The sequence below is a fragment of the Tubulanus polymorphus genome, chromosome 4 (assembly GCF_964204645.1).
Source record: "Tubulanus polymorphus chromosome 4, tnTubPoly1.2, whole genome shotgun sequence".
In the NCBI taxonomy this organism is placed as follows: domain Eukaryota; kingdom Metazoa; phylum Nemertea; class Palaeonemertea; order Tubulaniformes; family Tubulanidae; genus Tubulanus; species Tubulanus polymorphus.
Window position 1 is genome coordinate 6791520 of NC_134028.1, and position 26411 is coordinate 6817930.

At 37.3% G+C, this 26411-nt stretch overlaps 3 protein-coding genes and 1 long non-coding RNA gene across 5 annotated transcripts; 2 read left to right on the forward strand and 2 right to left on the reverse strand.

Moving 5' to 3' along the window:
- Nucleotides 1-898: 898 nt before the first annotated feature.
- LOC141903956 (centrosomal protein 20-like) lies at nucleotides 899-3352 on the reverse strand. Its single transcript, XM_074792368.1, has 5 exons — nucleotides 3295-3352; nucleotides 2813-3010; nucleotides 2212-2296; nucleotides 1725-1816; nucleotides 899-1574 (listed from the first exon to the last, which is right to left on the reverse strand). Exons 1-5 carry the CDS (start codon nucleotides 3323-3325, stop codon nucleotides 1489-1491), a joined length of 492 nt encoding a protein of 163 aa, XP_074648469.1. The 5' UTR covers nucleotides 3326-3352; the 3' UTR covers nucleotides 899-1488.
- Nucleotides 3353-3520: 168 nt separating this feature from the next.
- LOC141903084 (ethanolamine-phosphate cytidylyltransferase-like) lies at nucleotides 3521-15392 on the forward strand. Of its 2 annotated transcripts, XM_074790983.1 has the most exons (17): nucleotides 3521-3694; nucleotides 4242-4300; nucleotides 4428-4470; nucleotides 5284-5329; nucleotides 5447-5532; nucleotides 5899-5974; nucleotides 6072-6141; nucleotides 6463-6510; nucleotides 6695-6776; nucleotides 6923-6943; nucleotides 9755-9893; nucleotides 10038-10114; nucleotides 10271-10348; nucleotides 10731-10796; nucleotides 10899-10964; nucleotides 11603-11691; nucleotides 12085-15392. In XM_074790983.1, exons 2-17 carry the CDS (start codon nucleotides 4242-4244, stop codon nucleotides 12164-12166), a joined length of 1128 nt encoding a protein of 375 aa, XP_074647084.1. In that variant the 5' UTR covers nucleotides 3521-3694; the 3' UTR covers nucleotides 12167-15392. The 2 variants fall into 2 exon arrangements, with proteins under 2 accessions (XP_074647084.1, XP_074647085.1); XM_074790984.1 differs by lacking the exon at nucleotides 6923-6943 and having other exon boundaries at nucleotides 12085-15391.
- Nucleotides 15393-19663: 4271 nt separating this feature from the next.
- On the forward strand, nucleotides 19664-21806 carry LOC141903668 (uncharacterized). The gene is made up of 4 exons (XM_074791890.1): nucleotides 19664-19802; nucleotides 20867-20958; nucleotides 21036-21234; nucleotides 21332-21806. The coding sequence occupies exons 1-4, from the start codon at nucleotides 19800-19802 to the stop codon at nucleotides 21455-21457; spliced, it is 420 nt and encodes a 139-aa protein (XP_074647991.1). The 5' UTR covers nucleotides 19664-19799; the 3' UTR covers nucleotides 21458-21806.
- Nucleotides 21789-23432, reverse strand: LOC141903669 (uncharacterized). The gene is made up of 3 exons (XR_012619086.1): nucleotides 23265-23432; nucleotides 22802-22921; nucleotides 21789-21967 (listed from the first exon to the last, which is right to left on the reverse strand). It is a non-coding gene; the product is annotated as an uncharacterized LOC141903669 (long non-coding RNA).
- Between the last annotated feature and the right edge of the window lie 2979 nt (nucleotides 23433-26411).

Consider the following 26411-nt stretch of genomic DNA (forward strand, 5'->3'; position numbering starts at 1 on the left):
TCTAAAGCCAGCCTGGGCTTCACTTATAATGTCATTCGTATTTAGGAATGTTGACAATCTTTGATTTAGGACACTTGTAAATAATTTACCAAGACAGCTAACTAAGGTAATACCTCTATAACTATAAGGATTAGAGGGATCGCCATTCTTTTTCAAAATGGGTTTGAATGTGAAAATACTATTCAACGCCCCCTGGTGACCATATACAGCAGACGACCTTGAACACCACAATCATAGAACATATCAGGAGCGACAATATTGCAATTGATAGTGGTAATAAAATATGCCTAAGTACCAAAAAATATTAAAATAAGTTTATTCGGCTACTCACCGCCCCCTGGTGACCATATACAAAAAAACAAATGACCTTAAAATTTAACACAATCATACATGTCACAAGCTACAACGTTGCAATTGATTGCGGTTACAAAATAATCATTGGTACCGATAAAAATAGGCAAATTGTATATAACGCAATATTCGTGAGATGAATTCTATGACAGTGATAACATTTTATCAAATATCAAGACTATACCGGTAAGTTAAAACCTGCCGATATTTTTCTCAACAAACCTTTCTACCAACAAATGAGGACTGAAGCAAACGTGATTTTTAAAATATGTTAGCGTTTGCGCAATGTCATACCATATACACGACATGTACATATTTTACGTTGTTAGATAAAGTTTAACCAGTTCGTTTTAACCATGTAGCCAATTCTTCTAACAATCAATTCCGAGTATCTGTGTGCACCTGTTTCCTTTTGCGGTATCATATCAGAGTAGAATGAGTCAGTTTTTAGATCAAATTCGTAATAATAACACAACAAAAAATCCTTCATTTACTTAAATCTTTATTACAATCAATCATAATAAAATCATTCGCAAAGAAAGTTCCAGCCTTTTTTTGTTATTTCAGTGATGTATTTGACCCACCTGGGGTTAAAGTACAATACAATCTAATTGACCTATTAACTACGGGTTCATAATAGACTCCGCAATGCTTTTGGTAGTGCTCAACTTGGAAACTACCGTGAAGTTGGTGAACTTCGAAAGAATTTCAATTCCACATCGCAATCCTTATTTCTAAGTCTCAGCCAAGCAAAGTGGAGTCTACAGTACCTGTACAACAATTCTTCATATACACACATACCAGTATTCTACATTACAGTAGACTCTGCTCGAGTCTGATCAAGTTGCATAACTGTTTTATTGGTATATTTTGTCAAAGATTTTTTCAGACCATCTCATCTATATAAGGAATGATTTCGGTAAACTATCCAACCTGCATAACGCTTTCATGACATATTTTCATGTTCCACAAAGATCTGACTTGAGCAGAGACTATTGTTGTAACTCTCTTGAGGAGTTCAGTGAAATATTTGTAAATCAGAATGAATTTGTCAAAAGTACTTCAAAATGCCACAAATCATATCTAAATGCAGATATACACGTTATGTTAAATTAATTCTTCGATTGTAAAAGAAATTCAATGACGTCCACCTTCAACTACAAATCCTTTCTGATGATTGAAAACGTTTTTATTATTTACGCCTTCTTCACCATCTATTCTCCCTATGAAAAACAAACAAAATAAAAATTTTTTCTTTATTTCTGGTAATAACAATTCTATATATAGACTGAATTTATAGGTTGAACTGCTTTCACTAGAACTGATCGTGATTCACAAGCAGATACTGCCAACCTTCATAATCACTGACTTACAATTTTTCTGGTGTTGGTTCCTTCTCGGGGTCCTTTGAGCATTTGATCGACTTTGATTCATGAAATGCGACACAACGCTATACAACAGAGGCCTGAAATATCGACGGAAAAATATCACATTAAAAATTGTTTGACACTATCGGAATGAGGACTCTACGTTCGACTGTGGCAATCATCGAGGATTCCACTTGTGGCAAGCGAAGATCCACCAGGTTCGCTAGTGACTGTGCATTCAGACAACAACTCCCGGATTTCTTCTCAGATTCAATTAAAATCTATCCATAATTACTCAAATTCTTTGAATGATGATTGATAAAATTCACTCTATATATGAACATGAAGATCATCTGAGTTTATCAAGAGGAGTGATTTGCCTAATTTCTGATGAGAGAGGCTAAAAATCTAGATGAAAGTTCATTGAAAATGAACTAGATTTTGACAGGGTGGTTGCACTGATACGCCTGCTATCTAGCGGGACGATACTTACACAGTTGCTGTATCTCTGTCTTCCATGATATTCAATTCATTGGACAAGAACTGTCTATCTAACGGTGTCTGAGGCTGACCTGATTCTAAATCAAAAGAAAAAATACATTATTCCATCATCGGAAAGAACCAGGGCTCCCACGTCTAAATGGACAACGAAACTTCTTGAAATCAGATAATTACAATATTCAACACTCCCTGGTGAACGCATGTAGAACCAATGACCCAATCTTTCCAGAATATGGTTTAGGGGGTCCAGGAATATTACAGTACTGAAGGGGTTCGAGCTCAAGATTTAGCATCATAAACTCACTTACTCGAACCACTGGTGTCAGTTGGCAAGGGTGGCCACTTTTCGCCCATTTACAAATCCCCTGAATTTTCCCTGAGTCTTTCATGTGATTACACAAAATTCCATGATTGAATCGGAGAAATTTCTAGGTTTGAAATGTTATGATTGATTTACTTTTTGAATTGTACTGATAAAAGAACACGCGGTGAATAGCATTTTCCGAATTAGCTGAGTTTTTCACGCCAGTGGCCACCCGGTCTTTAGACAGAAAATCATTTCACCATGGTGCCTGCCTGGGCTGGATTTTTACCTGCTAGCAAAGTCGAGGCGGAATATTTATATTTGTTGAATTCTAGATATTCTCTGATCAGTTCGTTTATGAGCATGTTCTCGTTACTTAAAGGCGGTCGTGATTCTGTATGGTCGTCTAATGCGTTGAACACTTCGGCCCTGATACGAGCTTTCAACTGACCCATAACACCTCTATTCTCCAACGTCTCCTTGACAACTGCGGAAATAATTCGAATTTAAACGAGATATTCACGAACAGAAAAAATTATCAAGCATTTCTACCTAGACGAAGAAAACCTGGAACGGTTTATCCCGTTACTTAGCACAACTGGTTGCAACAAAAACATTTAAAAATTCAGTTTAACGAAGTGCCTAAAGCCCCGCCACAGCTCAAAATAAGCTTTCAGACACTGCTTAACTATCGTTGATAATTTAGACCCAGTGAACATGATTCATCGCCCTTTGTTTAATGGATTTATCGAGTTTTTAATCGAAATTTACCTTCTTTCAATTCTTGGATGGAGGCCGCCATTTTTAAAAACGATGTATCGACAAATTTATTCAACTCGAGCCCTGATTCGTCAAAAACTTCAGCTTTCGTGTTAAATCATTTTTGGTAAAAAAAAACTTAAAACCTTAAAAGGGAATGATCTGTGTATGGTTCATTGTAGTTAGGTAGATAAAAGTAAACGAGTAATAATCAAGATATTTTTCTGCGACACACTTCCGGGTTCGTGTCAAGCCGATTCTCCTGTCAGAATTGGTGTACTACTATTCGGTGTAGTTAATCGCTCGGACTCATTTCCCCGAAAGCCTTACTGTTTCATACTCGTCCGCGAGAAGAGCGTTCACTTCAACTGTTTCGATCAAATCAAAGGACAACATAAAAATCAAATACAAGGTAAAAAGTGCCATTCTTCGTACATCGCCTGACACTGTGATATAGTGGATAGTGATAGTGATATTGACAGCAGAAGTGTGCTGTAGGCTAGCGTATATCTTCTTTCTTGTTGAGGCCTAAAACCTTTGGTGTAGTTAGTAAGTGGGAAGTGTTAGTGTGAGGTCTACTTAACTAATTGTCGTAGTGATATGGTGGAGAAGTTCAGAAGATGATGTCGTCAAGAATTAGAATTTTGTAACTTTGTAATCCCGAGCGGGGTTAATAATAAGGCACTAGTTTTTTTCCTCGGTCCTGTTCCTGACCCTGGAAGTCGGTTTCCACGTGGACGTAATGGTGAACAGTGCGATGGCAGTTTCAACACGTCCTGTGCATACTCACAACCCAAGTCAAGTATCTAGCCATTGTTCCCCCGGACAAGTGCCATATTTCAAATGATAAAAAGTAAAGGCTAGTCCCAAAAACTCCGAAAAGGTAACACGTTACAACGAACAGCCTTTTTTGGTCTATCTATTCTGTTTGTTGAAGTCCTTATATTTTGTATATTTAGATGACGGAGACTAACAACCACACTGAGAAGAAACCAGTTCGTGTCTATGTCGACGGATGGTAGTTGTTTATTTATTGCCTTGTATTGCAAAGCATTGTTAAACTTGTTTCATAAACAGGCTAATATTCTAAATTTAGGCTGTGTCAATTTATATTCTAAATTACGGCGGTCAATTTTTACTTTCAGTTTCGATATGGTGCATTTTGGTCACGCAAACGCTATCAGACAGGTATGCTCACAACGCCGACCAATGGCTATCAAAAAATAATTGAACAAATTCTATTACCTATAAACTATCCGCACTGACTAAAAATTAGTAATAATAATTAATAACATTTTAGAAATGGCCAGAATTTTAACTTAGGTTCTATCTCATTTTTATTTTACAATTGCGATTGGTATAATTTTTTTTTAAACGGCCGTTAAGGCTTCATGTTTCGTCTGCAATTCACTGCAAATAGTTACGCAACTACGCACATTTCAGTGTTTTTGGCAGCTGTACACTCAATCGGCACCGTTCGTGACTAGCTTCACTGCGGAATTATCATTAATTAACATCGCCATATCACAACTTATATTGTGCCTTAAAACCCTAACAGCCGAAATAATTGAAATGCACACACGATTTCTATCATTGAAAATTGAGAGAGTGGCCATGTTTGTGTTCTACTGCTTCGCGTAAATCCCGCGGGGTGGCGCCACCGCGCAGAGTGGGGCCGATACGTCTAGAAGTATTTCCGAGAAGAGTGTAACCTCGATATAATGAACTTCATTGGACTGACAGTTTTATATTCGATTTAAGAGGTTTTTGTTGTATGCTGTTAATATGAAATTAATCAAATTACCTAATTTCGGATGAAAGTATGTAACTTGTTTTATCCAAGTTTGTTACTAAAGTTCATTGGGCAATATTCATAACTAATAAGAATAAAGTTATATTTTGACAGGATTTGACTGTAATTTTACCCTGCTGTCGCGACCTCCAACCATATGTTCATTATTTGTCAACGTTTTGAATAAATGAATTTCTGAAATTTTCTAGGCTAAACAGATGGGCGACTATTTGATCGTGGGAGTGCATTCGGATGGTGAGTTTACGTTGCATTCCGATAACAGAGGACTGAAGCTAAAATTTGCGGTCAGCTTAGTTTAACTCTTGAGTAAATTACTAAATAAATGGTGTTTTCTTCATGGGAATTTTTCAGAGGACATTACTCGACACAAAGGACCCCCTGTTTATAATCAATACGAAAGATATAAATTAATACAGTCAATCAAATGGGTAGATGAGGTAAGTATTCATGTATGTAGGATTGGTTGTGAGTTTAAGTTGGATACGGCTGTGAGTTTGAAATATTCTAGTAAAGTTGAAGATATGGAGAAAAACTACAGTCAATCCCTCAATATAGCCCCCCCATTGGTGAGTTAGGACCTCGAGGGTATATTGGGGGTTTATTATCATTAGAAAAAACATAGCATTAGGCAGGGGTCGTGGTTTATCAAGGGTTGACTGTAACTTTACCTCTTGGGTGAAATCTAACTCGCAGCTGTAGAAATTGGACTCTCAAATGAGTTCATTCAACGTTTTGAAAATGAGTTAAAAAATTTCTGAAAAATTATTAGTGTGTTCAAACGAATTTTCCTTATTCGTTTACAGGTTGCTGAAGGTGCTCCATATTCTTGTTCATCTGATCTGCTTGATAAGCTTAACTGTGATTTTTGTGCTCATGGCAGTAAGTTCACATTCGCGGATTCATTTAGAGAATCGGGCCCGTATTTCGGGGGGGGTTCAAAGAACCCTATCAAAAACGTTTGATTGTATTTTGATAGACGATATAACTGTATCCGCTGAAACTGGTGAAGATGTGTACGCTGTTATGAAAGCTAATGGACGCTATAGGTAATGAGAGTTAAATCCTCATCTCCCTCTGATACAAAAGTCCGTGTATTTTAAAATGTGGAACACTTTACCAGTATCGTATAGCTCAATTTGTTTTCTGTTACTGGTGATACATATGGTTAATGGAAATAATATCACGGGAAGAAATGCCGCCAGCATTTTCCCCACAATCAATTTATATAACAATGACAACATTTTGTATAACAATGACAACATAAGGTTAACTAGTGCTAAAATATTCAATCTGTCTTTTCAGGATACTGACTGTTTCATTTATTGGATTTCACATGTTTCTAATGGGTTTTTTTCTTAAATTTTTAGGGAATTCAATCGAACTGAAGGCGTTTCAACTACAGACTTAGTTGGAAGGTACAGGCTTTATTTCTCAATAAATCGACACAAAACTCACTTTAACAATTGAATGTTTGTTTGAATCTAGTGGGTAGTTGAGATGAAATGTTGGTAATAGAATAGGTTAAAAATGCAACAAGCGGGTGTTTTCCCGATAACAAATCTTACTTTGAATAGAAAAATTTTTCTTTTTTTCCTGTAGAATGTTGCTACTAACTAAACAGCACCATGACCATGCCAATGTCGAACCCAGATATAAAGATAAAATGAATGAAATAGGCTCAGTAAGTATTTCTGTTAAGACTCTTAAAACATCAACAAACCGATCATCGGGTTCTTTCAAAATCAACTGCTATGATAGAGTAAATTCTTGATTCCGCAAAATTTCGGAAATTATGTTCTCTGATGAAAATGATTTATTGTTTTGCAGCAACATGTATTGAACCCTCAGGTACTTGTAATAAAATGAATATGACTTTTTAACTATAGTGATCTTTAACCGGACCTAATGATTAGCAGATGTAGATAGCCTTTTAAGATTCGTAGTCGATTTCAATCCAGAATCGATGAACCAATGAAATGTGAAAAAAAATAACACGTGCTGCGGATTCGTTTGTGACATAAGGTTTATTAACCGTTGATTTCCTGAACACACTAATGAAAGTACCGTCATATACCTGTCTACACATTTTAGAAATTACGCACAAAAATTGTTGATACGAACGTATATGAAGTTTGCCTGGGCTCTACTAGGACTGTTCCACCTGGATGTTTATAACCTCTTAAAAGAATACTAAGGATTAAAGATTAAAGCCGCATTGATTTAAGCATGGCCTATGAAACGAATGGTCAATGATTTAAGGAAATATTGATATCTGTTGATTTCTTCATTGTTTGTGGATCTTTTACGTAGCGAATATTGTCCCCATAATTATGGTTCACGGTTTAATAATTAATAGTGTGACCCTTTCAATAGAATGGATCGACCTCAATAAAACGCGTTCATTCCAGAACTTGATTTCAATCGATACAAAAACCAGTAATTTTCAACCCATGTATCATATACAATACGCTAATATTTAACATTAACAACGAAATGAAATGCAAGCTGGGGTTTAGAATCTGCACTCCAAGCTGTGATTATAACAAAGGATATCAGTTACGATGATGCATGATGATGTAAGATGAAGACAATACACACTTGGAACAGCTGTACAGTTTTAACTTGTCATGATTAAATACATTAATAGATGATGTAATTAAATTAACATTATGGTATTCTAATCTTGGGCCATCGGTTGTCGAGTAGTGCCTAAGGTATACAGAAAAAATGCCACCAGTAAAAGATGCCACCAGTAATAGTGCCCCAGAAAAAATGCCACCCGTAAAAATGCCACCAACGATTTTTTGACCACATTTTTTCAACAGTTTAAAATGAACAAATGATGATAATAAAATTCCCCAGTTTTTGTTCAGAAATTTCCTATCCAGATTATATACACGTTCGAAATTTAATTACTACTTTCCTACTGATCATGAATTTTATTTTAACTAGGAATAGACTAATGATATTATGTTGTTGATAATTAGAAATTAAAGTAGAGTTAGAGTTAGGGTTAAGGTCGAAATTGCATTGAAACTTGATTACAGCAAACTGATTGTAGATTGATGATGGAAATGTCAAATCTAATTATGTAAGTAATAAGTAAAGAAATTTAAAGGAAATTTAAAGTGGGGAAACTTAGGGGTACTAAAATACAGCCAAACACAATAGTAAGTTGGAAATTCAATGGAAACATCATTGATAAAATGACTGATAATTACAGTCAACTTAAATCTATGTATGTAACTAATTTTTTCCTGCCATACAAAAAGTGGCATTTTTACCGGTGGCATTTTTTCCTATGTTGCAAAATTTGGTGGCATTTTTACCTACAATCGAGTAAGGCATTAGGCCTACACGTGATTGGACGTGTTTATTTGCCCCTCACAATCTACTTATACCGTTTATCTTGATTAGACAGGTGAAGAGATTCCGATGTCTTTTTTAAATTCCCTCAACAAAAATATCTTCCACTTTTTCGCTGTGATAATGAAAGTAATAGCCTTATTTTGCATTACGGTCACCAGGAAGAATGTTTGAATTGAACCTTTCAGAGTGTCAGAAAACATGATTGGAACCCACTGGAAATTTAGCAAATGAAAGTCAACAGCAGAACTGTTCGACTTCATTATTGGCAGTCTTTACTTGGCTATGAACAGTGCTAGAGACCCTTATCTGTGATATTGTGTTTTTGTTGTCCCAAACGAATGGCCAACATTTTTGTTCATCTTTTCATGTTTTCTGATGCTCATTTTGGGTTAGGCTTTATTTTCTCTTGTCCAAAAAGTGTCCCACAGGGCACTCACCAGTCCTATATTCCTTTATTTTCCTATTTTAATGAGTTTCTCTTATGTTTTCCTTTCCAAAAAGGTCCTATAATTCCTATATTTTGAACATTTTCACATTCTTTGAAAATCCTTTCTTTCTACATGCATCTTATTTTTTCATGCACCATTGTGGGCGCTCTGGTCCCACCCATTTCATATCGTGATTTTCATATTATTTTCCTAAGTTGCTGTCCATAAAAGATGTCCACACAAAATATCAGGAGTCAATTAATTATACTCCGGACATGTTTATGATGTTGATAGAAGTGTGAAAATTATCATCCTTAGTTTAACAATTGGAAAAAAACATTGGTGGCATTTTTTCCTATTATCATTTTCACTGGTGACATTTTTTTTCAGTGGCATTTTTTCCTACATTCGTGCGTGCCCTTGTGTGCTATTTCTTCTCTAATTCGAAATAGAAGCAATCATCCATGTGAAGCACGAAATGATTTTTCTGGCTAACAGGAATTAGGATGTCCACATCTAAACAAACCGCTCTCTTTTGTCCACTTAAGTTCGAAGTTCACGAACCCCCCTCCTCCTCGACCTTGGATATCTTTTATGGACAGCCCCTAAACTGCCAAATTCTAATTCTTAGAACAGTGATTTCGAGCAAGGGCAGCTGAAAGTCTTAACAAGAAGACATAGCAAAAAAAGTGTAGACCAACATTTTGATTTTAACAGTTTATTTACACAACATGTTTTGACTGCGTCATACAAGTCTTCTCCAATGATAAATATGGTTGAACGTACCTTGGATTATAAGATTTAATGTTGATATTCAGAGTTTTTTAATTGTAGCTGATTTCTTGATGAATTTATCCTGCAGGATCATAGCACTAAAAGTCCGTACACTGGAACATCGCAGTTTCTAGCCACGTCGCAAAAAATTATCCAATTTTCCTCCGGGAAGGAACCAAAGCCGGGAGATCGAATTGTTTACGTTGCTGGAGCATTCGATTTGTTACGTATCCTTTTCGTCGTAAAATACCTCGAAATCTCCGACCTTCGTGATTAACAAGTAAAATCTCCACGATGGTTCGCATACTTTCGCTAGATCGAGAAATCTATTGTTTGCCGAATCTTGCATCTCCTTAACCCGTATGGGAAAGATATTGGACACGTTTGTTTTTTAGAAGAGGCAGCTAAACAAGGCGACTTCCTGATAGTAGGATTGCATACAGATCAGGTATGAATTATCTCTGAAATTGACAGAGTCCGAATGGTTGGAATCCGTATACAGTAGACACAACCTAATATTATTATTAGGATATCGAGGAAGCAAAGTTAATACCTGTGTTGCGCTGGTCTTAAACGTTTCTTTTTTCGCACCATTTTCTTATAGGTTGTAAATCGATATAAAGGATCGAATTATCCGATAATGAATTTACACGAGCGCGTGCTCAGTACTCTGTCCTGTAAAGTAAGTCTAGATTTGATGCGGTTTTGAAATTTTGAAATATGTGAGAACAAACGTTGATTCCATTTCGTCGAAATGTCAAAAGTAGAATAAAGTGCGTAACTGAGTAGCTGACAGTCAACTCTAGATTATATGGGGCCAATTTGCTTGTCGCAGGATAATTAAACATTTTTTTACAATTGACAAAGAACTAAGTTTTTTGTAATCGGGGATTTTGTAATCGAAATTCGGTCGGGAAACTTAGGGAGGCAGATAATCGGGTGGCGGTTAGTCAAGGGTCGACTATACTATCTTGTAAACGCGGCATATTCTCGCAGAATTCTTATGATATCAATCATATCAATTCAGTTTCAAGTGAAAGAAATACAATTGAATTTATTTGTAGTATGTCTCGGAAGTGGTTATAGGCGCTCCATATAATATAACTGCATCATTAATGGATCATTTTAAGGTACGGTCTATGGGTAGGTAGTGTCGTTAGGAAGAAGCAAACCAGATTGCTTCCCCTACATACGTGTAAAGAAAATGTTCACATTTATTATTTGCTTTGCAGGTTGACGTTGTTTGTCATGGCTCAACAAACATCATGGTCGATGTTGATGGAACTGATCCTTACGCTGTAAGTATTGAATTACGGTAGATTGGTACTCGAGTCGGATCGTTCGATTTGGATATTTGTTGAAAAGATGTTTGTTCTGATCTTATTTATGAAGTGCTTAGGCTTCGAACTCGTATTAGCACGCAATTTTACAGTCCAAAAAGATAGATCCAACTTCAGCTGAGTCTGCTGTAGTATGAATACCAACTTATCATTAACTTGATAAAGAAAAAGAAATTATTTGTATGATGTTTGAACATTTTCACACTCTTTGAAAATCCTTTCTTTCTACATGCATCTTATTTTTTTCATGCACCATTGTGGGCGCTCTGGTCCCACCCATTTCATATCGTGATTTTCATATTATTTTCATAAGTTGCTGTCCATAAAGGATGTCCACACAAAATATCAGGAGTCAATTAATTATACTCCGGACATGTGTATAATGTGGATAGAAGTGTGAAAATTATCATCCTTAGTTTAACAGTTGGAAAAAAACATTGGTGGCATTTTTTCCTATTATCATTTTCTCTGGTGGCATTTTTTTTCAGTGGCATTTCCAGGAAGATCAGAAATTTCGATTTGTTCTATGAGCTTATCTGCTTCTAAAATATGGTTATCCTCTCTAAGATAATGTGAGAATTTTGTTCTGATTTCAGGAGCCTAAAAGACGTAATGCATTTAAGATCATTGAAAGCGGTTGCCTGGAAACAACTCAGACTATTGTTGATAGAATTATACGGCATAGGTAAATCACTTTTTTCTTTTTTTTTTTAAACAAAGAATCTACAGTTCCACTAAAGTTGCCAGTCAACCATCCTCCCTTGGCAAAGATTCGAACCTGGTGGCACTGTGAGATCCTGCCATGACACGAAACTGTGCCTGATCAGCCTGAGTACACAGCTACAGACGATGTCATTACTAGCCAATCAGAAATCTTGTTTTAGCCCGGGTTATGCTATTTATAGTTTATCCATGAAATTTTGTGCACTGGGGCTGATCAGACAGGGGTTTGTGCAGTCGCTGAGCGTAGCGATGCTCTCCGGTTTGAATCCCTACTGAGGGAGGATGCCGGTCGGCATACTCGCTGCCACTCGGAAATATGAAAAAATGTATCATTTGTTTCGCGTCGTAATTTCAGAATTGAGTTCGAAAAACGCAACTTGAAGAAAGAAAAACGAGAAATCGACATCATCGAGAATTCAGATCATAAGTGCAACTAAATCAAAGAATCAGACAACGAATGTTTTTATATCCAGTTTGACCGAGCAGTCGTTTGATTGGCTGCTTGCGAAATCTGCTGCCTGTTGTGCATAATTTTACTTATACATCATAAGAACTTTTTCTCGTGTTAGATTCTAAATTCATTTCATTTTATTCGTTTCTAGGTATAGCACACTAACGTCGATTCGCGTGTTCAATATCAGAATCGTCTTTCATCGCAGAATTCTTATCTGATTTTACACATGAAAATCGGCAAAAATGAAAGTGATTAAGGAGAAAATAGATTAGAAACGAGTGAAATCTTGAAATCAGTATCTAACATATGCAGATTGAGTGGGTTTTCTGTTATTTCATCTTTTAAGCTATGATGGGAATTGAAGAGAGAATAGAGTATAGACTTCCTGCTTACTCAGTTGTCGTAAAATGGAATTTTCTAGAAATCTATTCGGAAAAAACCTTGATTCTTGATCGATGAAATGTTTACAGTCGCAAAGCTACTGGGTACTAAGGAAGAGAGTGAACTTAATACAGCCAATAATTGGCTACGATTTCATGTCTTTACAATGAATTTTCTATTTACGGAGGTGTCCATTAGAAGCTCATATTGCTGTTTTTATTAGCCTGGAAGCACCAAATTTCATGCTTATACATGTAATATCAGATTGTTCTATAAAGTTCTATAATCCATTCCATGTGAAATTTAGCCCGACCAAAAACCTTTGGACCAGGCCCGAGCCAAATTTTAGCACAGGAAATGACTCACTTTGCTTTGTTCGAGCATTGTTTAATATTGAGTGTGGTTTGGCTCGGGCCTGGGCCAAATTATCTCCGTGTGATCGCGGCTCAGTCAAGTTTGACTCAAATGATGATTGAGATACAGAGTAGACTCCTCCTAACTCGAATCAAATAATTCGATAATTCGACTTGAAAGCTTTCTTAGTAGAGGAGTCGACTGGAATTTATTTCTACCTAGGGGCGAATCCAGGAATTCCAATGGCAAACTTGGCGTCTTGTAGAATTTAGCTTTCAGGGAGACATTCTGAGGTATATTGATCGGGTTCAAATAAGCTTTGGTATTTTTGGTGGGTCGCTTGGCTTAACAATAAGTTCACTCTTTGTATTTCATACCCTTTAGTCCTTCCTGCAAAGGTAGATCCCTGTTTTTTCTGCAGGCTTCTAAAGGGGGCAATTTAGTGAACCCACAACTGGATCCGCCCCTGCTACAGTAACGTATGAACTCCGAATAGCGAGACCCATGGGCCTGGGATCAAACTGCTAAATGGTTTTAGCTGAAGCATTTTACAGTAAATCGGACTTGATTCCATTTTTAACCAATATTCGTCAAATATCTTGTAGTTTTATGCAAAACTGTGATAATATATTTGATCATTATTAAAAGCAAGTTATATTTGATAAATTGTTTTAGATGATGTATTATTATTGTACGTAGCATTGATTCACTGGTTAATTTGTATATCGTCATTTTATTGTTAATCGAATTTCATTTTTTCGCTCATAGGACGCGCTGTCTGCAGTCCGCGCGCGCGCTCGGGGTTATATCCGCTAATCGTGTCACAGCCACGCGTAGATCAATAGATGTGTCGCTTTTATCTTGAAGCAACCGAAACGTGAGAACGTAGCTCGTCGACCTAATTGCGATTTCATCGTTTAGAATAAGTTAACTGCTTAGTATGAGCAAATTTTGGAAAGTACCCTTCAAAAAGTCAGTTTGTCAAAAAAGTGGGTCAAGATTCTTCGAAATCTTGATGCAATTTTCATGATGTTTTTTTTTGGAAAGTTAAAAGTAATCCATTCTGAAATGGATTTATTCTGATACCCGGGCACTTCATATTCACGATCTGTCTTTTTTCAATAGGAAAGTGCCGCTTTTCACGGTGAAGTCCCATTTTTGTTTAGAATAGAACTGCCCCCCCCCCCCCCCCCCTAGGCCCCCAAGGAAGCTCGGCACAGACCTGTAAGAGCTCTTTTACTTGTATTCTAAAACAACATACGTTTTAGGCGGCTGATGATTGAAACTATCCTCATGAAGCGCTGCTTGCTTGCGTCACACATATATATGAGGGGGTCATGTTATTATACGGTTCTATTGTATTTGCTGCCCAAGTTACACACTTCTACTCCGTCTATTTATGAGCGTCAAGGATATACTCGGTAGACGTGAGAACTGTTTCAAGAGCAACTCGAAGAACCTCTTTATCTACATATGTTTATGTTAGCTTCGTCGTTTCTACCCCCCAAATGAACCCGCACGAATCGAGCCGGCAAGTGTAGGACATCGATTCCCGGTTCGAAGATATATGAAAGATTAAGAAAAAAGACTGGCACAGTAAACATTGCGCAAGTCGGATCTTATGGAACCAAGAAAAATCCCCCCCCCCCCCGACTTTGAATAAGCTGGATCTTGGTATAGAACCTCCTGGCCGGTTGCACGTCGAAGCTCAGTAGTTTATTATGACCGCATCTTTCCGTTTCACGAACAAATTTAAACCCAATTTTATTCTCCGCTGTGTCTAACCCTGTAATTAGAGATTGTCCAACCACACCAATCGTGCTTTAATTCCGCACGAATTCCCGTTTCTGTAGATGGAAGTGAATTAAAGCAAAGTTTTCGCAGAAAAAAGTTTCGAAAAAAAATTTCTAAAATTTTAGTTTCAATCAAAATATTGTTACTAGCTAGGCAACTGACAATTTTCTAACGAAAAATAACTCAACGGACGGGCGAAGTCAAACTATGGGTCTTCGCCGAAATCCGGTGATGACGATGAAAATCAATGGTTGATTTATTTATGAAAATATATAGTTTAAGATAGAATAAAAATGTTGTAATTGTATAAACACGATGGTGGTGATAAATAAATCATTCCACTTGATCAACACTTGTGTTTTTGTTTAGATTTTTCTCGTGTATATTTTGGATGCTGTCTAGACCCTTATACACAGTGGAACCTCGTTACGACGAACTTCTCGGGACCAGAAAATGTGTTCGTTCCGATGATTCGTTATATCCAGTATGAAATTAATCAAATTGTCTTATTTGGGACAGAATTCTATATTTGTTATATCCGATGAATCGTTGTATCTGAGTTCGTTATAGCGAAGTTCCACTGTAATCGTTTTTCAAATTTCCTAAATCCAGAATTTGACTCTGGTTCGACATACATTTCATTAGGCACGTTGGGTTACTAAATGACATGTTTTATATAAACTATTTCTTAGTTTCCACATACCCCTCCAAGTATGTTTTATACTGTCTGATTTTATGCTGTAAATCATATTTGAAAATAAAGCGTTCATTCATTCATTCAGAATGATGTGACTCGATTACATTTTTCGAATGAGGATATGCTAGGAAATACAGATTTATACGGTTGTAGGTAAGAATCTCCTGGGTAAAAATCCTCTAGGCAAAAAATCCCCAAATCTTTAAAGAGGTAAAAATCCCCACGATTTTCGAGATATTACTCCAGTTTTATTCATTCGCAATAAAACTGGATCTAAAAATTTAAATAGCCATAGAATAAAGAGGCAAGATATCTTTACATTTTAAACTTAAACTTCACTTGTGTTTATGCGCACAGTTCCTGAAATGTTGGAATTGTTTGTAAAATTATTTCTAAAAATAACGAACTTCAGAGTTGGGTACCCATTTGTAGGCGCGCAGCAAAAACTGACCACAGATTTTTTTTATCATTCTCGTGCTGCATTTTTGCAAATTTGCCAAATGAATATTACATAACTGAAAACTAGAGACTCATACGGTTTGAATTTTACTAAAACTGTCAAAATCCAGACCAATGAAATATGATAAAACACGCATCATAATGGATTAAAAAAAGGAGAAGAAAAATTACCCAACAATACCGGACGTACAGAAATACCCTAACAAAATGGCGGCCAGCAACTGTAAAATGGCGTATTGAGTACGTCAATGTATGAATGGATTGGCTGCAGATGCAATCCAAATCAAAAGGTGGGGGATTTTTACCTACTTTGAATAATTACGTAAGGGTTTTTACTGAGGGGATTTTTACCGAAATGATATTTACCGCTAACCATTTCTATTGCCTCTATTTTCCCTAATGATTACAATAAGTGCACATCATTATGCTGGGAATAGCAGTTTTGATGTCATCATTAATGTCATCATTAGCGGGGTAAGCCTGCTGAAAATTGTTACCCGTGGCAAGAGATGGGTATGAATATACGTACTCACTGGTTAGAATCTGATTGCAATTTTCATTCCAGAGGTTCCGATCCGCCCCTGCCCCCGACCCCGATTTAGGTGTAGCATCTAGTACGTAACAATACATTACTATCGGGTATGATCTTTGAAATATCATATAATGGGTATGATAAATGTTCTTGATTTAACATTCAATTCGCGACATACAAGCTCCGACTACATGACATTCTACTGTTTGGTTTCTACATTTTTCGGATAAGGCAAAAAATGTCACAACTAAAACTTGTCAAATGTACTATAGTAATAGTCATGCAGACAAATAGTTGAAAATCATATAATTTCCACAGCCGGTGGGTCAAATTCTCTAAAACTCCAGAACCTAAACGGGTGCAAGGTCTTTGGGTCGCATACGGAATATTTCAGTGGCCCTTGGCAGAAAAAATAATCTTTTTTCCAGAATTTTCGACGAAATGGTGCCAGCGTGTAACGGATAGTGCCATTTTTAGATGTTGTTCAGCAATATCGTTCCTATGCTATAATGACATGATGTAAATTTTGAGGGATCTGCCCCAGGAAAATATTGTCATATGCCGAGGGCGGATGATTTTTGGAAGGCACCAGGGTACTGAGGAACACAAAAGTAAATGCGAGTAAAAACGAGAGTTTTAGGGAAACCCCGACGTGGCGAGCGCCGTAGGCCACTGAATTTGCAAATGTGGACGTTTTCCAATGTTGTTTTCACGGCTATCATGAGGGAATAATTCATCTTTTTTTGTAGGTCTCAGATCTGACAGCACCTCATAACATTCAGGGCGACTAGTCTCAAATGGCCCCCCTTGGTTCCGCTCATGCATGCATTTCCTCTCCATAAGCAATTAGACCAGAGAACTCAGTTAAACTCCATGTTTTAGACTTCTTGTCGGCATAATATATATACATTAAAAATGTATGAGCCCAGCTGTCGGGTTTCTTGCATTGCTCTAAGCAGAAAGATAATTCATGCACAAAATCGTATGCACATTTTTGTTGTTGTGCGTTGCGTGTTGAATATGTTGTTGCACGTTGTGCGCACGTTCTGCAAAGAGTACCGCCAGACAAAATAGATTTTGAACCATCGTAATGTTTAAATATCGAATCTATTCATTTTTTTATGAATAAGAACGGATAGGCAACTCGTAAAAGCTTGCGATGGTTAATAAACATTTCAATTTATCAGAATTGAATTTAGATCATTGGCAATACTACTTTTAGACCGAAATGTTAACTCCGAGCTGTATATGTATAAACATATATAGTAATTATCAGGTTTTTTTTATTTTCTTTAATTCACGCGTGTGATCATCATAGTCCATCATTACATCGCCTGGCTTCGTAAATTAACCTAAATGATCATAGATTAATGTCAGATTAAGTAGACGCGTCAATACCCCCGAATATGCAGGCAGAAATTATCACTACGTGCGCACAATTTCACGAATAATCATGTCGCTATTATTGAATCAGTGGCACCAGACTTGTCTTATATACAAACAGTTTGAAGGGCATGCAAGGACTTTTCAAAAATTGGATAACCATTTTTGTTTTGGCTTGAATGTAATACAGATGTTGATAACGCTTTCAATTCTAGTGTAGATAAGAATCCCATGACAACCAACTATACTATACAGGGTCTTGATAAACTGCTTTCCCACAGGGGCCTGGCGCAAAGACTTTTTTACCCCAAATCCCACCCCCCCCCCCCCCCCATGTATCCTATACGTACGCGAGTAGTACTATAACTAGTACTCAGGGGTCAAAATCTTTTTGCACCAGCCTTCTGTTGCTTTTCCCAGTTTCGCGCAGAACCTTAGCTTTACTGAGACCATAATAATATCAAAAGTTTCTGTTTTTTTTTCGTGAATGTGGTGACTTTAAAGGTTCTATGACTCCGGTTTGCATTGAAATGGTTCTACGTATAGGTGCACGTGATCGCGTTGGTTCTAAAAAAATCTCGGTTGCTAATGATTGCGGATACAAGATTTTACATCACCATCAAATGACTTTTGGTTATTTTTTACCATTGGGTACGTGTGCGAGACAATTATCTCTGCAGACCTCAATCCATGATGTATGCATTTGTAATCATTTCCCTGCGCCGAAACACTGTTTAAAAATACTGATAAAGTCATATGATGTAAATGGATTTTTTTAGAAACATCAACAAAAGTGATAACGTTTTTGCCAATTTTGCTTAACGGGCAACTCGAATTCATATTTACTTGTTTTTTCAGGTTATACCAATTTTCTGCGAATGATCAATATTACCACAATACCGTCGCGTCGGGAAAAATATACCCAACCCTGGGAGATTATGTATTTTAGATATGCATCGGACAATCAACAAGTACCAGTTATAACAAAGCGATATTGTTCGATATTTTTCCCGCGTCGAATGAAACGCCGGGTGCAATTCCCTAAAAATGGCTCAAATTGCCCTGAAATTCCTCTTGAAAATGAAAAATATCAAGCTGATACCTAAAAAAACTTAAAATTCATAAGCTTGTTCTCTGTATTATATATACTTTTTCATATTTTCTGATGAGCTTTCTATGGTGGCTGATTCGGGCCATACTAAACAATTTTTCACGTTGGCCCGTTTTTTGGTTTTCTCGCGCGAGAATTCAAAAAGTTCGGTTTTCTCGCGCGAGAATTCAAAACTTTTTGAATTCTCGCGCGAGAAAACCAAAAAACAGGCCAATGTGAACATTTATTTATCGTTGCTTTAGCCGTACAGAAAATTTTTTCAGTATGGCCCGAATCAGCCACCATAGCTTTCTTTCGGAGTGCCATTCTATTTATATGATATGCCCTATCTTAGCAGTGCACCTCTCCCTGATTCAGACCCTAGAACCAGATAGTTGGATACGGATACAGCTCTTTGCGTGTTTGTGTGTCGCGTTCACGGGTTTCGCACGATACGCGTTCGAAAATCGTTGTAACGATCTTGGAGTAATACTCCAAGACACGATGTGCGGTTCGAGTTTTAGTCGCGTTTAATTCATCTCTAAAACGCCAATCGATTCGCGTTTTAATCGTGAACGAGACGGAAAATAAACGTTATCGATGTTAAGTTTATTCTTATAAGCTGTACCGCGCGATAGAGGCCTGGGCGTATATGACAGATGTAGCGCAAAACAGAACTATAGTAAATCGATTTTTCTTCGAAATTTAAAAAGTTTGTTGGCTCGAACACAATAAACGGATGAGCCACATCAACAACAGCCTGGGACTGGCGTACGTGATGGACTCGGCGTATTCGAGACAGGGTTGGCTGTGACGTCACACTCTCAAAAACACATAAATATCGGCGGAGCGATATGAGACGCCGTAGAATATCACTGACTTTTGTCGATCTAACACATCGCTGATAATCTTGTCTATTCTTCATCATGGTAGGTTTTTCATTTTAACTCAGTATTGCTTGCTTTGCTTTCATTTCTTTTTCTCGAAGAAATTTGTCATTTTTTGTTTTGGTTGATTATTCGTTTACTTAAACATCATTCGTGTTACTTTTTCATCGAAGATTATGTTCTTTCCATTTAGATATTTATGTGCAATCTCAGTATATGTATTAAGAGATTATGTTGAATAAATTCACTATTAGTTTTTGGATGAAGAAGAACAGATAGGCAAGGACCGCTAGAAGGTCGCGATGGCGAATAAATATATTAGTTTATCTTGAGGTCGTGTTCCTGATACATTGCAGAACGCTGATAAACAATGAATGAAATTCTTTAGATATTTTCTGTGGTCGATTGTTTCAGTTTACACGGACATTACGTTATCTAAATCCATGAGAACCCGACTTTTCCATTGGGTTGAATTTTCGAAATCATCTTGATTCTCTCGCATCCTGGAAATTTACAATAGTTGGGCCCGGTGACAAGCGATTTTATCACCGCGTGTCAAAACGCCGTGTGAACGCTCACCAAAATTTGGTCCGGTCTAAACTTGGACCGGACCAGGTACGGGCCCATTTGACCGGTCTAACTAGTTGTCGTGTGAACGCGGCTTAAGATAATACCTAATCTAAGGTATCGTAGCCTTCGAAAGCATTTTTGAGGCATATATTTTTCAATTTGTTTTACAATAACATACAGTTACTTAATCATATTCAAAAGTTGCGGTAGGCGCACTTGGTAAACGTAAAGCTTCTCGTAATTTGCAGGATTCGACCAAAACCCATTTTTCATTTCAATCTGTGAAATGACGAATCACCTACGTATAAGTACTTCATTCGATGATAATTAGATGCTAATTGCCCCACGTATAGAAACATAATCGTTCGTATATTACGATTTCTTTCAAAGTAATGTTTGTTAAAAATTCAAAAGAATTTTTAGAATGTTTTACGTCATTTCTTTAGATTTGCGGCTGAGAACTATTTTCTGGGTAATCTCAATTTGTAGCTTCAAATGCTCAAAGAAGAGCCGTAATCTATCTATCTTATTTCAAGGGTCTGTCTGGAGATGAAATCGCTGCTGTGAAAAGTACATTTAAAACATTTGAAGCTGATCTGGAGGGAACTGGAACTATTTTCTATGTTGAGTACGTTTCGTCTAAACAGACCGTACACTTTTGATTGTTCAAAAATCATCCTTTACGAAAGTTATCTATTTTTGCAGATTCTTCAATAAGTTCCCGCAAAATAAAGCCTTGTTCAAGTCTGATGATCCGAATAGTGCGCAGTTCAAACACCAGGCAAAGATGACCATGAAAAAGATTGGCGAACTGGTCGCCGTACTTGATGGTGGCTTGGACGCAAAACTGAAAGATTTAGGTGTATTCCACAAAGGAAAAAACCTCACACCCGCTCAGTTTGCTGTGCGTCGCTTTCGAGATACTTTACAACGAAATTATCACGGACTATATTCCGTCTCATACTTTTCCTTCGATAACAATGCTATATTTTTTATTCTAGACATGTGAAGGACCGATGAAGTACACTCTTTCAAAGGTACTCGGAGCCAAGTACGATGCCACGGCGCAGACTGGTTGGGACAAAGTTCTGAAAACCATTATCGCCGGCGTTTCAAAGGAATTATAGACGTTTCGATTCACAGTAATTTATATTATAAATGCATGTAATGTGATATGGTCCGGTTAGATTTAGTGAAACTATCAACCGCGGGTAAAAATTGATTTAATGAATTTTATAACATGTCTGTTAAAACTTTGATATAATGGATCGATATCCTGGCCTTCGTCACTACACTATAGTGACAATTCTATCAACACGAAATTAATGTCTTCCATTTTGACGCCAGTGGTTTTGTCTTTATACTGTCGATATTGCTTTATTACTATCGAATAAACTGACTAATCATTTAATGTAAAATATGTTTTTATTACTACAAATAAAAGACATACACTTGCCGTCTGAATTTTATCGTAAATATCGCGAACGCGCACGTTCTATTCTTTCATTTGTTATCGTCACAGTGGAAACTTCAAAACATGGAGCGGGAGCAGTGCAGAGATCACGTCCACCCAACATCCGCATTTTTCTTCGCGTGGAACGATCGGCAATTGTTTCTAAGGAAAACTTTTAAAACCCCTAAAAATGCAAAATAGTGCCAGTAACCTGGAAAAACCGAACAAAAAGTTGGATATTTCATAATGATGAAGCATTTCACACTTTTATATTTCAATTTCACGAACTATTTTGGCATCAAACCGACCAATAGTAATGTATTAGTAATACGACTGGTCTTCTAACAAAGGCATTTCTCACAAAACCAAAGAAGAATTACCGGGGTCCACTCGTATGAAAGCTCAGGCTGCAAAAACCATGATGGCATTGAATACGTTGCTAAACTCAGGGACCCGGCAGTATTGGTTGTTTTGGAGTTGGTAAAGAACATTATATGGTGGGTATTGTGGACGTGCAGAGCTTATAAGTTGACCGGTTGACCTTTACTTTTTAAAAATCCCGGCAGCTATACATAGCTGATGATTTCATTGCACTTTGAAAAATGACCCGGCCGATTAGGAGAAACAAGGTATAATTTTTTAGCCTTGAAGGGTCTAGTCGTATAACACAAGGGTGGAATATAACCGAAGCTTTAAGGCGTCTGTAAGCCTTCCGGGCGCGCTGTCATTTTCTGAAGAACCTACTGTTACGCCCTGGAATCTGCCCAAATATCGTGACATCACAGAATTATGTATAACAACCGATTCGATGTAAATATATGTTTAACAAACAGTTTTTTTGAATTTTGTCTGGAATGTAAAATCTCCGCTGATGTGGGCATTAGAAACGGCACTAGGAGCGGAGAGATTTAATGAATTTACGAAAAACGCTTGGAGTTCAGTAATTGACGTCATCATCTCGGTCGTCTGTTAAACTGGTGATATAATCGAGGCTGGAAAAGAATCCGACGAGATATACTTAAAACACGGGACAGCTCCTCCTGATCAGTTCCTCCAAGCTCGTCCCTGCTCGAATTCTGATGATTCTGATAAATTGACGAATTGATTTTTCTCTGATTGCGACGTGTCCATAAGATCCCTAAAATGGACAAACATTTATTTAGTAGGCCTCCGTATGCATGCCTATGGAAAATAAAGCGAATATAAATGAAAAGTTACGTTCGGGAAAAACTAACCGCGCTGAATGGTTTATGATCGTTGGAAAAATTGATTTCATTTGAAAAATATGTTTTCAGTGGAACCTCGTTCTAACGACCTCGGAACTACGATGATCTGTTACACGAACATATACTTTCTTATGTCAAATTGATCTAACGAACCATCGGATATTACGAACTTTTAATTTGTTCCTCCGTCGTTTCGTTAGAACGATATTCCACTGTATCTACGTATACGAAGAAATGCGTGCGTAAAAAACTTACTTGTACACGCTTTTTTTTAAAATTTCCCAGTCCATTCTCCGTCATGTGACTGCTGGCTTTACATTGACAGCACATTCCGTCTAGATATACCAGTCGCACCAGCTGGGCATTTGTTATTGTTACGGTATTATTGTCCCCACCGGCGTAATGTATCGAACCTTCAGTACAGCCGTTGGCATCACGTAATGGCTTTATCTAGTTTTTCTCGGGGACGGATTTAGAGGTCATTGGGACCGGATACACCATATATATGTATCATTTTTTCGAAATTTAAATTTAAATAAACAATCTTGTTTTCCCCTCTGAATCCTCGCTCACTGAAATCCTTGATCCGCCCCTGCCTAGTTTCAAAATTGGTGAAGTCTCATGTCAAAGTCACAGGTGCTCGTATCATCAGAGTTGTAGGTGCTGCAAAAACGATTATCTTTTAATAACAAGAGGCCAACGACGCACACAAACTGCTCAACTTCTATCGCTTATTATTTCGTTATTCCTCATGCATTTTGGTAATACAGCCCTGAAATCAAAGCTAATAGCCTTCTCTTATTTTATAGGCACATGATTAGCAGATCGTCTTTCGAGCCCTACGGCCAAAGTCCCAAGTATCCGCCACCGGTATCAGATTGGATACCATGTTCAATTACAGTCAATTTGGATAGATGGCGTAGGGATATAGACTGCTGGAACCATATCATAAGGCAACAGGCGTTTTAGCGATGTTATACAGGGGTTGATTATCCCGAACAACACTTAGCAATTCAAATAAAATATAATATCTATCGTAAAATATCTTTCCATACAATAGAGGAAAATCTATCATTTTTCATGTAAAGTGCCAACAAATTTCATGAGAATGACCGTAATTTGCATAATTTATGCGTAAATCAAAAACCCGTTCATCATGTTTTGTAGCTTAGTGTGGTCATTACTTGTGCCAAGTTTCAGAATTTTTCAAGTCTTGTTACAGGATTTCTATTGGAAATAAACTTAGATTCGGACTAATGATCAGAAGCAAAAACGAAAAACAAAGAGGACCACCAACCGTCTGTTTTTGGCCGAATCATCACGATAGCATATTCATGAACAAATGAGAGTATTTTTGTAAAGCAACAACAGAACAACCGGAGATGGTGCAGCATCTTCAACACGCCTACAAATCTGCATTTTATACAACACCCGATGTTCACTGCCCCCTGGTGACTAAACTAATAAACCAATCGAAAATTCAGAGCATGGGATAAGGCTTATTACGCCTTAGCCTATTACTAGCCTTGCTTTATGCCCATTTATTCTATTTTAACACGTATTCATGGAAAAGTTGAATCCTTAAGAATCCATAATCGATTTGAGGAATTAATTCTTTTTGTGAATCTGGATATCTGGATTATGGCACGGCAACACTATAGCTTTGTTCCTGTTAACCCGAAGTTGATTCCTACATGGAAAAGAACAAATTCCCATATAAATCTAATGATACATTTTTGATCGTTCTGCATTTCAATTCGGTTGCAAGTCTTTCACAAAATAAAATACTTTCTCCTCAATCAAAGTAATGAGAACTATACCTATATATCATGGGTATAAACTGTTTATGCAGTTTTTTTCAAAATGCAGAAATCTTAATCAAGTACGATGGATGATGGATGTAAATAATCTTCGTTCATCTCATCAAAAAACATGCGTTTAGTACCTACTCGCTTAGTGATTTATCTATCAGCGGCGGATCCAGGATTCCAGATGGAGGGGTCTAGGGGAGCAGAAATTTTTTTAAAGATAAGACAAGCGGGGACGCGTTCTGGGCACGATCACAGTACGATTTAACTCGCAATTTGAATAGTGATTTCATAAACGATGTTGGACTGCCGTAAAAGGCGCTGGTAATTGTAGACGACGAGATAAGTTAACGCATTATCAGGGATTTTTTCACATGTTAGCTTCGTTCCCACGAAAAGGTCAGTCCATAGAAAATTAGCTAGGACTTTAGGGGGATGCACATGTCCCATGCGCACCCCCTGGATCCACCGCTTTCTATTTACAGTCGACTCGGTGAATTTCGCACAAATTCATTTTGTTTAAAACCTTCTTTTTCCCTGATTCAAAACGTTCAGCGGCATCAGACGTCATGTGATGCATAAAATTGATTCTGGTGGTGTGATAATCAGGATTTTTATTGATCGTCGCAGCCCGTCATTATTTCAGCTGGCTTCGTGTATTAGCCTAAATGATCGTATATACATAGATTAATGTCAGATTAAGTGGATGTTAATACCTCTTATATACAGGCAGAAATTATTACTACGTGCACACAATTTCACGAATAATCATATCGCTATTATTGAATCAGTGGCACCAGACTTGCGAAGAGAGTGAAGGGCGCACAAGGACTTTTCAAAAGACAGCAAAATCGGTTTTTGTTTTGTGTAATACATAGGTCGATGACGACGTACAATTCTTATTTCAGACATGTCAAACCAACTATACTACACAGGGTCCTGATCAACTACTTTCCCACAGGGGCCTGGCGCAAAAACATTTTTACCACCTCCCCCAGCTTGTATCCTGGTACGTAACTTAAACAGTACCTAGGATATTGGGGTCAAAATATTTATTTGCGCCCGGCGCGCCTTTGTGGCTTTTCCCAGTCTTGCAGAGAACTTTCGCTTTACTGAAACCATACAAATCTAAACAGTTTCGTCTGTGTCTGTCGTAAATGTGGGAAATGGAAAAAGAGTCTTCTAACTCAAGTTGGCATCGAAAAGGGTTCTAACAAAAATATGAATTTTTGGTAACTATGTATGGGTTCGCGTAACCGTGTGGCGTGATCTAATAATGTAACTTGTTACATACAGCTAATTATTGCGGATACAGGATTTTACAACGCCATAAAATGACTTTTGTACTTTTTAACCCGACTTGTATACGTGACAATTATCTCTGCAGACCTCAATCTATGATGTATGCATTTGTAATAATTTCCCTGCGTCGGAAACCGTTTTAAAAATGCCGATAAAGTCATATGATGTTACTGGATTTTTTCTAGAAACTTCAAAGATGGAGATTGCGTTTTTGCCAATTTTGGCAAGACGAATTTATATTTACTCAGTTTCTTTTCAGTTTATAAAGGCCTTCTGATTTTCTGTGAATGAT